The following is a 17,638-nucleotide window of genomic DNA, read 5'->3' as shown; positions in this document are numbered from 1 at the left end:
GGCACTAGTGGTTCAAGTGAAGAAAACTAAAGATTTATGCATTTTAATTTTATGTGTATGAGTATTTTGCCCACCGGTATGTATGTGCAGAACATGCATGCAATACCCATGGTATCCAGAAGAGGGCATCAGATCCCATGGACCTAGAGCTACAGACGCCTGAGCTATGGAAGCTGGGAACAGAACCTGGGTCCTCTGCAAGAGCCCTAGCTACAACTTTTCTGAGAGGAGAAAATTATTTTCTCCAGAAAGCTGTTCAGATTCCTAGGGTGGAAATACAGAGTGGCTGCACATTCTTTAATCTCCATTTCTGAAAATGCAGAAGTCTAACAAACAACAGGTGAACAGCAGGCTCAATCGTTTTTTTCAAGACAACAAAATTTTGTGGCTAAGTATGGGAGCCATCACTACCCATTCAAGTTTTGTTGCACCCAGAGTCAACATTTACCAAAAGGACGCTCAACTGCAGGCCAAGTCTCTTGTTTGTGTAGCGTGGGAACCTGGGTCCCCTGCAAAAGGTTAAATGATATTTGCTCTTATTGATTGAAGACAACAAGGCAGCTTATTTGACATCTCAGATGGTTATTAAAGAGAACACTACTAGTGCTATGGATAGCTTCAATCCCCTGAACCTTGTGAGAGCTGAGTCTCTCCTTCCACAGTGTAGGTTCCGGGGACTGGTAGGGTGCTTACCCAGCATGTTCAAGGCCCAGGGTTTGATCCTCAGTGCACTAAGAACCGAATGTGGTGGTACATGACACCTGTAGTCACAGCGTTCCAGAGCGAGAGCAGAAGGACCCGAAGTTCAGTTATCCTCAGCTTCATAGTGAGTTGAAGGCTAACCTAGGCTATAGAAAATTCTGTCGAGGAGAGGAGAGGAGAGGAGAGGAGAGGAGAGGAGAGGAGAGGAGAGGAGAGGAGAGGAGAGGAGAGGAGAGGAGAGGAGAAGAGAGGAGAGGAGAGGAGAGGAGAGAGACAAAGAGGGAACGAGCGCTGGTCTAGAGAAACCCTTGGTAATCTAGCCAGAATGACTGAATGACTGAATTCTGTAGTTTGCAGAGTTCAATGTTTTTTTGTAGCTTCACATGAACTTTGAGTGATAAGCTCACCAGCCCTACAGTATTTCCGTCCCAAGGTGCTACACTTGTAAGTATCTTAGATCTCTATGGTGGTTGCTTTCTGTCTCAAGAGATCTGATAAGGCAGTATTTTAGTTAATATGTAGTGAAATCCTGAGAGTTTTTTTTTTTTTTTTAAAACAAACTTCCTTGTCTTGAACTCACCCTCAGAGAAATTGTCTACTCGTTTTCGGCTTTGTTTGTTCTTTCATTAAAAAAAAATACGTGCTTGATTTCAAAGCATTCCTATTTTCTTTTCTGTCTCATTGCTCACTACTGAGGCTTCCAATTTTTAAAATACTTGTTGTAAGCTACGGTTTGCCAAGCATGCACAGTCCAAACCCAATTTCCTGAATAACTTAGCCAACCTCAAAGCAGTACGGTGGCTGACACACCTAAGCATTCTGCATCAAGTTTGTGTGGTCCTGCTTGCTGGGGCGCAATCTGCAGACCCACTGTTTACTTTCCGTGTGGAGAGCTCTCCTAAGAGCTAACCTTAAGCCGGTGCATGCCTTTCGTTATGGGCATTAAGCTAAACTGTAAAATAGCCACACTGTGATGTTCCGAGCTATCTAAGATCCAAAGGTACAAACCAACGGCTCTCAATGTTCTCTTAAGAGGGAAAGAGACTCTTAACATCGCAAAAAGAAAACAGATAAACAGCTAGTCCCTCTTGCGACAGAAGTGATGAAGCCTAAAGAATTCCTATAGCAAGATGGAGACATGACGACACCAGCCCTGTAGGAAGCCAGCCTGGATGAGGGATGAAGAGCCCCGGCTGGCTCACCCCGAAACCTGCCAATGCTGTGATCCTCGGCTGCATCTGGGTTTCTGTGGCACAGGGTACAGTTTTGAGCAGCTGCCTGACATCCTGCGTAACGAACCTGGTAAGTTTCACTGACCTGATGCTCGTGCTCGCAGGAACTGGAACACAATCTCCTGGTAACTGAGGTTCGTTTTCTCCTCATGACACCTTTTTTTTGCATGAGAAGATAGCAAGGATTTCCACTTATTTTTTTTTTCACTGAAGGCAAGAGAATATATAATTCCAAAACATATGCTGCATATTTTAACTATTTGTCATCACGCTCTAGATCTTTTTGGGGGAATTTGTGGATTGGTTAAATAATCTTTAAATAGAACCAAGTTTACAAACTGTAAAATATTCCACTTAGTAATTTATTATAAAACAATATTTGGTTAAAATATAAAATGGGCTTTTGGCACACTGTAAACTTTCCAGTTCCTGGTTAACAGTTGGTGGTACCGTGGATGGCTTGCTGACCAGGGAGCAGGTGCAGAGGCTAGGTACAACATTTTCTATCAAGAGACAAGATTATTTGCGTCTCTTTATTTCTACCTATGTGTTTGCCAGGTTTGACTAATCAGTTTTGACATGAAAAAATTTTCTTATTGTTGCCCTTTTGTATGTATTATATGATATCATTTCAATAGCAACTTAGTTGTGCTTAAAACTTCCTATCAAGTTAACTCTTATATATTTAGGAATTAACTTGAAAAGCCAAATACTGTAGCTGGAAAGACATGCATTCCTCCTCTCTAAAGATTAAATAACATAGTTGTGTAGTGGTGGTGCAGACCTTTAATCCCAGTACTCAGGAGGCAGAGGCAGGCGGATCTCTATGAGATTGAAGCCAGCCTGGTCTACAGAGTGAATTACAGGACAGCCAGGGCTATATGGAGAAACCCTATCTCTAAAAACCAAACCAAACTAAAGCAAACCAAACAAAATGCTACCCCGCCCCCAAAGATGAAATAGCATGACAGCTTGGGTATGACATTTTGCAGCTTTATTATAAAGTAGCTAAGCACTGTGCTTATTCTTATGCTAATACATTGGATGGAGAGTTCTCTGGAAGATTAGAAAAGTGTGTATTACATACTTATGTTTAAATATAAGTAAAGCAGTAGATCATTGCTTGGGCAAATTGTAGTTAGTACCATTTCAAAAATAGTTACAGAAATCTTTGCCAAGATTTTACTGTCTTTGATGCAGAAATGTTTGCTTTAGCTCCTGTACTTATAATACAAACTTAAAAATAGCATGGAAGTCCGAGGCTGTGAGGGAGGTTGAGGCAGGAGGACCAGGAGTGGATGCCAACCTGGGCTATTGTTTTCTGCCCTAAAAGAGATTTCTTTTATTTTTTTCTGATAATAACATGAATATGTTGCAGTAGAGGTTCATATCTATACATTTCATACTGTTTATATGATAAAGAGAAAAGAATGAAGACTGGTTAACCCCTGATTATTTTTCTTTTGGATTTTTTTTCAAATATATCTTGGTATATGTATATATGCATATACTGTCCTCAAACTCATGGCAATCCTCATGCCTCAGCTTGCCTACGGTTAGAATTACAGGAGCAAGCCATTGTGACTGGCTTAAGCGTACATATAATTTTACATACACCCGTCTCACTTCACATTATATTACGAATTTCCCTCTATATCCCGCAATTCTATGGACACAAGCTCTTCAGCGTATTTAGAGTGCTCTGACATGGGTGTACCCCAGCAAGTTGCCCGTTCCTTTACTTTTGAAACTGACTGAAGTTCTGAAAACAATGACCGTCTTCATTTTGTTTCTAGCTCTCCTTATTGTTCTCTGTGTGTGGGCCCCATGCCCTCAGGGTTTGGCAGCTCGGACAGACAGTCCGTTCCTTTGTTGGGCTGCCTTCCGTTCACCACCTACAGAGGAGGGCACAGCCCCTGAGGTGGCAATTGCGAGAGACACAGTCTGCTGGTTTGACCAGTAAATGTAATAAGAGTGTTCTGAGCTGGGCCTCCCACGTAGGTGTGGGAGGGGCAGCAGCAGGTGGATGGACAAGTGAACACAGCCGCTCTGTGGCATGATGTACCCCACTTGGTTATTTCCTGCTGCCCCCTTTCATGTGGACATTTGCTGCATTGAACATCTTTGATTTCCAGATTTTGATGACTGGTTGACATTAAGGCATTTTCCATCTCATGTCGCCCCGAGACACGTTGTTGAATAAAAGAATGCAGGGATGAAGTCAGACATGATGATTCATGCCTCTAGTCCCAGCAGATACAGAATCGGTACAGGTTTGAAGCCAGCCTAGGCTACAGAGTGAGCTCCAGGGTACCCTGGGCCATGCAGTGAAGCAGACAGTGATGACAACCAACCGCAGAGAAGAATGTTAGAAGTGTGGGGGAAAGCAACCAACCACAGAGAAGAATGTTAGAAGTGTGTGTGTGTGTGTGTGTGTGTGTGTGTGTGTGTGTGTGTGTGTGTATGAAAGGACCAGCTTGAGTTCTTGCTGAGCAGGGGCGATTCACATGGACTGAGGGAGCTTATATATGAGCTCAGTATACTAATGGCCTTGTATTTGAATTCTAGATGCCATGTTCTGCAGAAAAAAGATAGCAAATTCCAATACCACTGGATATCTCAGAAACAAACAAAACCCCCAAAGATTCATAGCAAAGGATTTGTAGAAGTGCATTTCGCTGTAGGTCCTGAGGGTAGAGCAGCGAATAAAGGCTCGGTTTCATCACGCTTTTCTCACCTTTAGCAACGATTTAACAACTGAACTGAACCAGAAGTGTTCACTCAGCAGCATCAGTCCTATTCAGTAGAGTCCCTGGGAAACTATGCACCTGCAGTTCTGCAGTGGCTGCAGCTGGGAACTCAAGGAAACCCGTTTTGTGACCGGTGCCCTCACAGAAGCTGTAGTGTGCTGAAGTGTCAAAATTTTGATCATTAGACAGTTAAAAGTTGCTCAAGTACTGTATCGTAGTTTCATCTTTGGACAAATTAGAGAATAATGCCAATGCAGTTTAAAATTTACTTATAAAGTTCCAAAGGAACCAACTAAAAGACGGTTAGAAACCAGGGCTCAGGAGGCTGCACTGTTTAAAAAAACACGTGCAAATATCAGTACCTTTTTTGTATGTCAACATAACATAAACATCAACAACAAAATAACTGGGTCAGGTGGATGATGGAGAGACCCCTTTCTGGTTAAGAGCATGTACTGCTCTTGCAGAGGCCTTAAGATTGTTTTCTAGCCCCATATTGGGTGGCTCACAACCACCTGTAACTCCAGCTCCAGAGGGTCTGACGCCTCTAGCCTTTGAGGCACCGGTACTCAAGTGCACACTTGAATTTCCCCTACCCCATAATTTAAAATAAGAAAAATAAATCCTAATGAGATTACAGAGTAAAACCCTCGTCCCCTAATTCAGTGCAACCTCTAGAAATGCTCACAGTTTGTTTTCACGTAGAAACAGACTGGGCAGAAAACGGAAAATAATCCAGATCTGAAGCTATGTACATAGTTTACATAGGGAGTAAAGATAAAGATGGAAATCCATTCTTTGTTCTTCTTGTGACGGGGACTTTAAGCATTTTTAAAAGGCTATTTATTTATGTATTAATTTATTTACTTATTTACTTTTTGAGACACAGTTTCTCTGTGTAGCCCTGGCTATCCCAAGAACTTGCTTTGTAGACTAGGCTGCCTTTGAACTCAGAGATCTACCTGCCTGCCTCTGTCTCCCAAGCATTGGGATTAAAAGTGTTGGCTAGATTTAAGAAGATTATTTTATGTGTGTGAATGTTTTGCCAGCATGCATGCAGGGGCAGCCCCTGTAGGGCTTAGAAGAGGGTGTCGATCCCCTGGAACTGGTGGTAGAGATGATGGTGAGGCCACCACACGAGTGCTGACACCTGAACCCAGGTCATCTTCAAGAACAACAAATACTCGTAACTGCTGAGCCACCCTTCCAGCCCCCAAGACATGGTCTTGTGTGGTCCTGATAGGCCTGGAACTCATTATATAGACCAGACTGACTTTATTACTTTCTTACTCTTCCTCCCAAGTGCTGGGATTGTAGCTGGGCACCATCATGCCCAGCTTTATAGATAAAGATTCAAACTAACAGAGCCCCACCCCACCCACCATTTTTTTTTATGAGTTGGGGATTATATAGGTTGGCTTTTGAACTCCCCATGTATTTGGACAACCTTGAATGCCCAGTCCTCTGGGTTTTACTTCACAAGTGTTGAAATTATAGCTGTATACCATAATGCCCCATAAAGTTCCAAGCACTTAAAAAAATCCCCTCATTAACCACCAGGTTCAAATAACTTCTCGGAGCTGTAAATAAAGGGTATGATTGAGATACCAGCAATCAAATAACAAAAACCAAAGCACATTTAAAAACAAAAACAAAAACAAAACCAAACAGCCCCTACTTTGTCTCATTAAAACAGTAGCCAAATTTACAGGAGGCTATGCCAAAAGCCCAGAAGTGGGAATGTCTTGAAAAGCCTAACATGGGCTAGAGAGGTGGTTTGTGGTTAAGAGCACTCTTCCTTGCAGAGGACCCGGGTTTATTTCCCATGAGCTGTATGGTGTCTCACAACCATCTGTAGTCCTAGATCTAGGGAATCTGACAGGCATGCACATGGTATACATACACACATGCAGGCAAAGAATTCATATACACATAGTAAAATAAATAAATCTTAGAAAAGCCTGGGCCAGGCACCAGGGGTACACACTTTTAATCCTAGCACTTGGGAGGCAGAGACAGTTGAATCTCTGCATTCAAGGCCAGCCTGCTCTACAGATTGTGTTCCAGGACATCCAAGGCTGTTACACAGAGAGACCCAGTCTAGAAAAAAAAATTAAATTAAAAAAATCTAAAACAGATCCAGACTCCCTAACAATTTAACTATTTAAAACTTCAATTATTCTGTCTATTAGGAAAATATACAGAAATGACATAGAGAAAGTTTTTTTTTTATTTTTCCAGTGATATCTGCAAGTTGTTTTTAATAAAATTTGCTATTATTGCATATAGCAAAAAGAACACCATCAAAGATTTATAGTTTAAGCATAAATATAGTTTGTTTACCTAAAATATGTATCATTTGTCCTATATAACATTTTATGGTAAGTTTTTTAAATATATGTAATCTTTGAGTGAGATTCCTTATTTATTACCTTACAATTCTATTCTACAACAAAAACAACTCAGTTGCTACAATACAACATCTCTAAAGCATGTTTTTCTTTAACCCCTGAATTCATAAGCTCCTTTGCCCTGTTTGTTCTCTCCTACAAGAGACTGGCAGAAGCTGACAATGTAAATGTGGGGAATATTTAAACCGGCAAAACTGATAACCGCTCATGTTTTAAATTTAATACATGCAAGAACCTGGTCAATTAAAAATAATAAATGGCTCTTTGAAGTTTCCTTTGTAAAAAGATGCTTGCTGTTTCAAAATAATTTTTTTATAGGCTCAATGTCCTTTATTTATGGCTAGAAACCAATTATGAGTGAGTACATCAATGTTCCTCTTTTTGGGTCATAGAGAAAGTTTCAGTATGGAAAAAGCTATTACATTAAATTAACCAACTTGGACATAAATAAAAGCACTTAAAATAAGAATGTGAAAAATCACAAAAAAGAGCTTTAGGCCTGGCGAGATGGCTAAGTGGGCAAAGATGCCTAGTCTCCTGGCCTGGGTTCAGTCCCTAGAACTGGACCAAGCCTGGTGATCTGGGTTCATTCCCTAGGACTCCGTCAAGCCTAGTGACCTGGGTCCAGTCCCTAGGAACCATATGACAGAGAGGACCTACTACTCTTGCAAGTTGTTCTCCGACTTCCACACGTGTCCTGTGACTTGCTCAACCCCCTCCAATAAATTTAATAAAATTAAAGAAAAAAACCCTATAAGCTGCTAAAATGCATGTGATAATAGTCAGCCTCAGACCAAACAGAACTGCAAAGGGAAACCAATATTTATTTCTGCTGTTAGCTTGATAAAGATACAAATATTTATGCAGAAAAGTTCATGGTTTATAAAGGTGCAGGCAAGCTGGGGTTGATATTCACTATAGATTAGAATGCAAATTATAAATGTTAAGAAAATAAGTTATTTAAAAATATCAAAAATGATATTTTTTAGCCCTGCACATCAGAAATTGTTTGAGATTATTGCATAACTAATCATGAGTCTGTTTGAAAGGCTGCATATCGCAAACTCGCACATGTCAAGAAGTTCCTAAGAGTTTGCACTAAACTGTGATTTTTTTTTTCAGTTTTTTTTCAAGTCAGAGTTTCTCTGTATAGCTCTAGATGCCCTGGAACTCATTTTGTAGACCAGGCTGGCCTCAAACTCACAGAGATATACCTGTCTCTGCCTCCCAAGTGCCAGGATTAAAGCCATGAGCTACCACGCCCAGCTAAATTTTTTGTGTATATATCTGTGTATTGCCTGAGTGCTTGGTGCTGTGGGGCAGCCAAAGAGGGTATCAGACCCTATGGAACTGGGACTTTAGATGGTTGTGAGCCACTCTGTGGGTGCTGAGAACCAGGTCCTCTGCAAGAGCAGTAAATGCTCTAAACCACTGATCCATCTTTCCAACACTTTACAATTCTTAAAAAAAATCTAAATTTATGTGCTTCTATTTGGCAGTGCTGTGGTTGAGCCTTGAACCTTGTATATGGCAGGCTAGTACTGTACCACCGAGTCATTCATTTTTTTTAATTGATTGGTAAAAACATAAAAAAATTGTATTATACAAGTACATTGTTTGAATCTTATCAGAATGCTATGAGTTGAACCTTATTTGGTTATTTTTTTTCCCTTTTTTGTGGAGGGGGGCTTAGCTTAATTTTTTTTTTTGAGTCAGGATCTCATTCTCTGGCCTGGAATTTGAAGCAATCTTTTGTCTTAGTAATCTGAAAGCTGGGGTTGTAGGTATGAAGCTCATAATTGGCTTCCGGATTAAGTATTATTCTTCTTAGATGTGAAATGAGAAATACTAAGTCAAACACATCTCTTAAGGAGCAACTTTATGTTAAGATGAGGTAAAATGCAGGCCATTCTGCTTGGTTCCGTTTGTAAGGGAGGAAGTCAAGACTTCGATTAGTTCCAGCTCAAGTGCCAGGATAGACAAGGCTGAGGCTAAGGAGTAGGTGTTGGGTTAAGAGGTCTGTGATGTGGGACCCAGTTTGTGTGTTGGAGGTAGCTAGCTCGCTGGAGCTTTGCAGGGACCGCTGAAGGTCCAAAGCGCAGAGAACGCTTGTGCACGCTCACAGAGATCACAACTTCCGTGCTCTTTGAAACCGGAACCTGAGCGGTTTCTAAACTTTGGGTCTCGGCTATAAAACTGGGTTAGTAACAGTGCATGTTATGTAGCGTTGTTGAGAACAGCTATTGAGATTTCACATAAGACAACTATAAACGTGCCTGGCCTGGGTTGTAGGGATGATTCTAGGACTGTGAGCTGTGGTGATTGCAACGGGGATGGAGGGTGAGTGAATGGAGGTTGAGAAAATGCCGACATAATTCACTCCCTCTGAAAACCACAGACCTGACAAAGGCTGGCTTGCCAAGGCCTCGTGGTAGGCGTCTGTGCAGCTGGTTGAATTTCCTCTCTAGCGGTTCCAGGGATTCATGCTTGCTGCAATATGGCTTTGTAGCCATCAGGAATCTTCTCCTGTCTCTGTGTTTAACATGGACACAAGTTCAACTCAGCATCTTCTCTTTTGTCTTTATGAGCTAACATAATTTTGAAGAGATGGGAAAATAATCAATTATGAATCAGTTATCTTTCACCTGATTTTGTGTGATTAGGATTTAATCGTCCTATAGGAACCAAAGCTTCATTTTGAGCAAGTCCATGGAAGCAAAGTCCTATTAAACATTTGGAAGCGCGGTATGGTGGCTCACACCTATAATCCCAGCACTTCAGAGGTGGAGGCAAGAGATTAGGAGAACAAGACCATGTTTGACTACCTAGTGAGTTCAAGACCAGCCTGAGGCTTTACCTCAAAAAACAAAAACAAACAAACAAAAAAACCAGGGCTGGCAAGTGGTTAAGAGACATTTGCTGCCAAGTCTGATAACCCAAGTTTGATCCCCAGGGCCCACACGATGGGAGGACAGAGCTGACTCCTTAAGTTATCTTCTGATGTTCAGGCATGCTGTCCCAAGACACCCCACTGCTCCACCAAATTAATAGACAAGTGTAATAAAAAATGCCAAAACAACAGAGCAAAGCTAAACAAAACAGCAATAATAAAAACCCACGTAACCCCCTCAGGAGGTTACAAAATTAACTTTAAATGTCAGAGTTCTCTGTGAATACAAAGTGTTGTTATTACTTGTTATGCAAAATAAACTCCCGTCTTCCTTTCGAGTATAAATCACCAAGGATGAAAATGTTTGTCTTTTCAATTTTGAGTTTGATTTCAAATTAACCTCACAGCGTGAAGTCCTTGGATAAAGACAACAGGAACTCCTAGAGCTTTTGAATTTGTGTGTGTGTGTGTGGGGGGGGGGAACTGGGGGCGTCTGCTTTTAAGCATTCATTTTGCATGTAAGTATTGAACAGTAGTTACCCATCAGGCATTTCCCTGAGTCCTGAAAAGAAGCCTGAAATGCATGGGAAGGAGAGGGTATACCATTATCTTAGGAATGGGCTGTCCCCTGTGATAGCACCGTATCTTCAGAGGCCATACTGAACGCTTAAACCACACTTTCATCCTTCTCAGGACTTTTTTTTTTTATCATCTCCAGGGACATATTTTGTTTATAGAATTGGAAGCCAAGGATGAATACTATGTCCCTTGCTATATTGATTACATCTCTAACTCAGTGTTTCATATCAATAAACCTTTTTTGTTTTGCTTTTTGAGATATGGTCTCACTATAGTCTTGATTGGCTTGGAACCTAGTGTGTAGACCAGGCTAGCCTCAAACTCACAGAGATCTGCCTGCCATTGCCTCCTGAGTGCTGGTATCAAGGGTATGTGCCACCACACCCAATTTAGAAAACTATTCTCTTGAAATTTTTTTAATTTTTTGAGTTCATAATTTTATCATTTCCCTTTTTCCTTTCCTCCCCTAAATCTTCGCATATACCCAACCTTTTGTTCTCTTTCAAATACATGGCTTTTTTCTGCTTGTTGTGATATATATCTGACTATATATATAGTGTAAATCCACGAATACAGAGATACAATCTGCTCAATTCATATAATGCCACTTGTATTCATATGTTCTCAGGGCTGACCATTTGGTATTGAATAGCCAATGCTGTGCTCTTCCCTAGGGAAGTCTATTTCCTTCCTCTCTCTGCATTCCTTAGTTGCCTGTAGTTGTTCAAAATTTTGCACTAAGCCCCTGTGAACTTCCTTCTTCAGCAAACTCCTAAGGTAGACACTCTCTGGGTAGATAGGATGTTGCAAACCTGTATCTCCTGTCTCAGAAGGTGAGGCAGTTGGATTGAAGAGTCTAGGCCAGTCTAGGGTACGTGAGAAATACTGTTTCACTAGACCAGACAAAACCAAGTCAAACCAAATCACAGAGGTTCTGCTCAGGACCAATCAGTAATAGAAATGTACATGTAGGTTGCCTCTGCCTATGGTTTTAATCAGTCGGCAGAGCAGAGCATGAATACAAAGTGGCTCATATTCATGTGATATCACTGACCTGAGCATTATGGATCCTGCATTGCCATTCTTTATAATCTTCCTATAAATGAAGATTTATTTTTCTTAAAACACCACCACCACTAAAACAAACCAAAAAACCCATTTCCTAACTCCAACTAACAAACCAACCACAGAAAACTTTCTTAAGTGCATATAGGATGCTCTGGATCTGACTCCAAGCACTGGGAAAAATGAGACAAAACGGAACAAAACAAGAATCAACTAAACTCAATCACATTCTGAGTCACTATCCTCTTGTGCCTTCCAAGATTACATAGCAAGTTGGAGGGCCATCCTGTGCTACATGGGACCCTGTTTCCAAAACCAGGAAGATTAAACAAAATGAAACAAAAGCATGAAGACAGTATTTGTCATTTAAAGTAATTTGTATGTGTGTGAGTGTCCCCGTGTGGTTATCTGCATGTGGGTGCAGGCATCTGTGGAGACCAGAAGAAGGTGCTTCATCCCCTGAGGATGGAGTTGCAGGTGCTAGTGAGAAGCCTGATGTGGGTGCTGGCAACTGAACTCAGGTCCTCTGCACAGGTGGCATTCCGAACCAATGAGCTGTCTCTCCACCCGCAACAAAAGCTTCCTTTTCATTTTTTTCTTGTTTTTATCTTATTATTTATGTGTATGAGTGTTCTGCCTATGTGTCTTTGCACCATGTTTACACTTGGTGCTTGCAGAGGCCAGAAGAGGGAGTCGGATTCCTGAGAACTGGAGTCACAGATGGTTGTGTGTCACCATATGGATACTCAGAATCGAAAACCATGTCTTCTGGAAGAGCCAATGCTCTTAAATGGCGCCATCTTTCTAGCCCAGTGCTCTTCAACCTTCCTAATGCAGTTTAATACAGTTCCTCAGGTTGTGATGACCCCCAACTATAAAATTATTTTTGTTGCTACTTCATAACTGTAATTTTGCTTGCTGTTATGAATCGTAATGCAAATATCTGATATGCAGAATAATCTTATGCAACCCCTGAAAAGGCATCTTGACCCACAGGTTGAGAACATCCACTAGCTCCATAAATGCCACCCTGAAAATTTCAAGTATGTGAGAACTAAAGAGAGAATTTATATTTTATTAAACATGACATTCCAAATTTGTATGTTTCCCTACAGTTACTGAGTAATTGTAAAGAGAAGGGAAAAAAATTGAAATTAGTTCTTTTCTAATTCAGGAGACCTCTGTTTGGATCAGTCACTGAATCCCCAGGCTTGTTTAATTCTCCATGAGGTTCTGTCATCCTTGCCTCGCCACACTCTCACCCCCATCCTTGTAGGTGCTGTGGGATCCTAGGCAAATCATCTGTAATTTGCATCAGCCTTTTGTCCAGCTCCATGCCAGATTAAATGACTTGGAAACACTTGGCAAGTCACTCTACAATCAGCAAACAATGAGAAGAAGTGAATTCCATGAAACTTAAAAACCAGTGCAATGGTGCACTCTGGGGTATTGGTGCTCTTGATGACATTAATTGTCCCTTCTTGTTTCAGGGCAAACAGCTTGACATTGGCCCACCGTACAATCTGAATGAGGCAGTAAGTAACTAGTTCTATTACCAAGAACTTTACAGTTTGTGTTGGTTTTAAAAAGGGAATATTGGTGTAACTATCTTGTTCAGGACTGAGCAAGTCTCTGTTATGTACTCTTAGCCTATTGGGCAGCCATGAATCTCTGTATTCACTGTTGGCTGGAATAAGAGTCTTCTGTGGTCAATGTTGAGAATCACTTTTGCCTATGGATGTAAACACAAATATTTCTAAGGCAGCTTGGAATGATGTCAGTTTAGCTGACAAACAGTGTTTAGTCCCTGCACAAAGCCTGGCATCTCTTCCACCATGGGTTTTTGACCGGGTTTACAGCTATAGACTAGTCCGGAGTGAGCCTTAGGTCCAATTAGAGAACAATTGGTCACCTCTGCAACAGTAGTTCCACTATCGTGCAAGTGGTCAGCATCAACTTTTAAAATCAAGAATTCTGACACAATATAATCCAAACACATACCAATGTGCTACTTCTATGATGGAATATTATTTTAGTTATTTTCTATTGCTGTGAAGAGATACCACAGCCAAAGCAACTTATAGAAGAGTTTATTTGGGACTTACAGTTTCAGGGGGCTAGGACCCATGACCATCATGCCGGAGAGTATGGCAGTAGGCAGGCTTGGCACTGGATCAACAGCTGAGCATCTTGAGCTCAAAAAACAAAACAAAACAAAACAAGAATAAACAAACAAACAAATGAATGAATGATATGACCAAGTGTTTTTATTTTTAAAATGGGGTCTATGTAGTCTTGGGTATCCTGGAACTTGATATACAGACCAGGATAGCCTTCATGTTATAATGACCTATCTGCCTCTGCCTCTGCCTCCTGAGTGCTACGATTAAAGTTCTATGGCTGTGGTATCTTTTCACAGCAATAGAAAATAACTAAAATAATACTCCATCATAGAAGTAGCACATTGGTATATGTTTGGTTTGAAAAATGGCCTCTTTCAAAGAGGCAATTGAGAGTGGTCCTCCATGAGCATTTAGCACGTTGTGAAGGGGTGCATCAGACAGCTGAGATGGTGAATAGGGAGCCAGAGAGAACTTGGCTAGTGACCAGGTGGGTCAGTAGGACTTGGGGATGCCTTGTTTGTAATATGAGGGTTAGGAGTTAGAGAAAGAAAACGTGTCTGGGTTCCTGTTTTAGGCCACTCAAGCATACAAATGGAAGAATGTTTGGATATGAGGGATTCAGTGTGTCATACGGGGAATCTGTAGTGACTCAGGTTTGGGTGTCTGATGCGGGAGTGCAGGTTTGGGTGGAGCTTGTTAGGAAGCCAGGCAGTTATAGGGGTTAGCAGCATGCGGGCTGGGTGAGTGACAGACAGAGATGAAGCAGGAGCCATGGGCCAGCGGTCCAACAGGAGACCAGCACAGCTGTAGGAGGACATTTGAGGGCAGCTTTGGCATAAAAGCAGCCAGAAGGGAACAGATTAAGAAATGGTCTATCTACCAGCTTTGACATTCTGCCTGGTTGTAGTCCCTGGTTGTGAGTCTTGTTGGTTGTGTGAGGACAACTGGAGACCCAGGATACACTTGATGTCTTGCTGTCCTGGACATAACTGGTTGATGTCTACCCAGGGGATAAGGTATTGGGTGCTCTTGGGGTGCCATCTTGCGCAGGACTTAACTCGGCCTTGCAGTCCTGAACTCTTGCAGCCAGCCACACTGTGCCCTGTCTGTAAATATGCCGTTCGGAGAGTCCAGGGGGCTTATCTTAGCCAATGCGTTTGTATTTTTAAAATACAAAGTGGTACTTTTCTTACTATGTACTCTCAAGTAACCAAAAATTCACAATTCTTTATTCACGCCCGTGTCTTGTTATCTCTTGCAGTGCATCCAAGGATGTCAGTTTTGGAGCTCTGTAGATCAGGAAAAGTGTGCTTTAAAGTGTGTAAGTATTAACTATTGTTGCGTATTTTTGAGACAGGGCCCAAGGTAGCCCAGACTGGCCTCGAACTCATACGTAGCTAAGGACAACCTTAGATTTCTGATCTTCCTACTCTCTCTTCCTGGAGTGCTGGGACTACAATCATATACCACCACATCAGTTTAGGAGACACGGGGAGGTTGAACCTGGGCTAATAATTTATCAACTGAACCACACAGCCCACCTTCCTAATATCATTTTCTGTTAATGAGCTAAATTATAATGATGACACTTATTTGAGGATGTTAAAGTTGGGTTTGCAACCCATAACTGTGATCCAGTCACTCTGGAGGCAGAAACAGGAGTGACTTAGGGTTTGAACCTAGCTTGGGATACAAGCATCATGAGTCTCTATAAACAATTAATTCTTCCTATGTGCATTTTCATAATTTTTCTTGCCTTGTAGACCTCAGTTATAAAAGTTATTTATGCCTGTTTCCACCTGTGCCTGTGTGCATTATAGAATGTAATTTTACAAATGGAGTGTTTGTCATCTGGGCTGAGTTATTCTTACATACCATTACAAACGGCCACTTACTTATTTGTCTAGCTAAGTGTTTAATATCATTGATGCCACGATGTAAGTTCCTACAAGGCATGAAGCACTCATCTTTTCTAGACCACGTCTCCTCCACTGACCAGGGTGGGCACAAAGCAGGGACTGATTCTTGCTGAGCACAGGAGTGGGAATACCATTTGTTGCCAGGCAACCATACAGGAAGCCACCAATGTGGGCCGAGGAAATTGCTGGCCTTTGCTAGTTAGAGCTCCAACTGGTTTTCATTCCAATTTGTCTCTCTTGAGCTGCAGTAAAATTCCCTAGCCTGGTCTATTACAGGCTTCTCCCAGTTCACTGAGATTTTCTAGTGGATAACCCGTTTTACTATTTTCTTACTGACACAAATATCATTTTTTTTTCTCAAGACAGGGTTTCTCTGTGTCGCTTTGGAGCCTGTCCAGGAACTATTTCTGTAGACTAGGCCGGCCTGGAATTCAGAGATTCACCTGGTTTTGCCTCCCGAGTGCTGGAATTAAAGGCATGCACCACCACCACCTGGCCAAATATCATAATTTTAAAGCTATTCACACAACAGGCTCAACTTTATTTATTTTTGCTCTTGAATTTGAGATTTTCCTCTATCAGTTTCCAAGTGCTGGGATTACAGGCATATGCCATTTTGACTATATCAACTGCTACTTATTCATCTTTTAAAAAAAGATTTACTTATTTTAGGTATGAGTGCTCTATCTGCATGTATGCCTTTATGCCAGAAGAGGGCATCAGATCCCCCTCCAGATGGTAGTGAGCTGCCATGTGGTTGCTGGGACCTGAACTCATGACCTCTGGAAGAGCAGCCACTGCTCTTAACCTCTGAGCCATCTCTCCAGCCCCCACTTGTTTGTCTTACTGCTGATTATCTGCCGTGGAAAAAAGTTCAGTTGTAGGAAATGCACAGCCGAATCACTGAAGTTATCTGCAAGGTTCAGGACATTAACTTCCCTTTCCTTTTATTTTCTATGCAGAATGATACTTACACCACCATATCTGAGGTGAGTTCATAATCCCTTATGAAGAAGATATAATCAAACCCAAGGGTGAGTTCTTAGACTTCCAAAGGCTACTAAAGGAAGATGAAGAATTTCTCAGTCATAAATGAGGGTCTAATCTCATTTTGGCATAGACATTTGCCGTTTGATGTATCCATGCGTATATGTTAGTCTTTATTAATATGTATGGAGATACATACAAATTTACATGTATACATAAACCATTATCTGTCAGTGTCCAAGGGGAACAGGCTTCAGAAACTCTCCAAATTCACAAACTCTTACATATTCAAATCCCTCGTTGAGAATGCAGTACTATATGCACACGACCTGCGTGTGTCTTTACATCCTCCGTCCTTCACATCACGTAGAGTTCGCTGTCCACAGTTATTACAATGTAAGTGTTGTGGAAGTAGCTTGTGTCCCCTTCCCCCTCTCCTCCTTCTTTTTGAGACATCTCATGTATGCCAGACTGAACTCGAACACTGTCTGTAGCTAAGGATAACTTTGAATTCGGGTCCTCCTGCCTCTACTGCCAAGTGCCATTACCAGCCTGCACTACCGTGTTCAGTTTAAATAGCTTTTAAGGTATATGTGTACACAAAACAAGTGTGCGTGTACATTCAGTTAAGATGCAATAGCAAATATGCTTGTCTCTCAGTTGTCTGAATAGGAGAAATCTACACAAATGTATAACCTGAGTCCAAGGACAGACTGTAACTTTATTTTTTTTTAAATTTATTTATTATGTATACAATATTCTGTCTGAGTGTATGTCTGCAGGCCAGAAGAGGGCACCGGACCTCATTACAAATGGTGGTGAGCCACCATGTGGTTGCTGGGAATTGAACTCAGAACCTTTGGAAGAGCAGGCAATGCTCTTAACCACTGAGCCATCTCTCTAGCCCCCTAGACTGTAACTTGAGTCTCAACTAGAAGACTGTAATTTCCTATCCTGGACCAAGGGAAGGCTGAGTCTCA

The 17,638-nt window shown here is 41.5% G+C and overlaps 1 protein-coding gene across 1 annotated transcript in view; it reads left to right on the top strand.

Moving 5' to 3' along the window:
- The first annotated feature begins 1,881 nt into the window (after nucleotides 1-1,881).
- Nucleotides 1,882-17,638, top strand: part of Ros1 (ROS proto-oncogene 1, receptor tyrosine kinase) — a 117,644-nt gene continuing 101,887 nt past the window's right edge. The window contains exons 1-4 of the mRNA XM_075959247.1: nucleotides 1,882-2,004; nucleotides 13,120-13,164; nucleotides 15,014-15,073; nucleotides 16,634-16,660. Coding sequence (XP_075815362.1) covers nucleotides 1,882-2,004; nucleotides 13,120-13,164; nucleotides 15,014-15,073; nucleotides 16,634-16,660 — 255 coding nt within the window. The remainder of the gene's footprint in view (nucleotides 2,005-13,119; nucleotides 13,165-15,013; nucleotides 15,074-16,633; nucleotides 16,661-17,638) is intronic.

Source organism: Microtus pennsylvanicus, chromosome 1 (genome assembly GCF_037038515.1).
Source record: "Microtus pennsylvanicus isolate mMicPen1 chromosome 1, mMicPen1.hap1, whole genome shotgun sequence".
In the NCBI taxonomy this organism is placed as follows: domain Eukaryota; kingdom Metazoa; phylum Chordata; class Mammalia; order Rodentia; family Cricetidae; genus Microtus; species Microtus pennsylvanicus.
The sequence above is the reverse complement of the archived record's forward strand: the minus strand, read 5'-3'. Positions and strand labels throughout refer to the sequence as shown.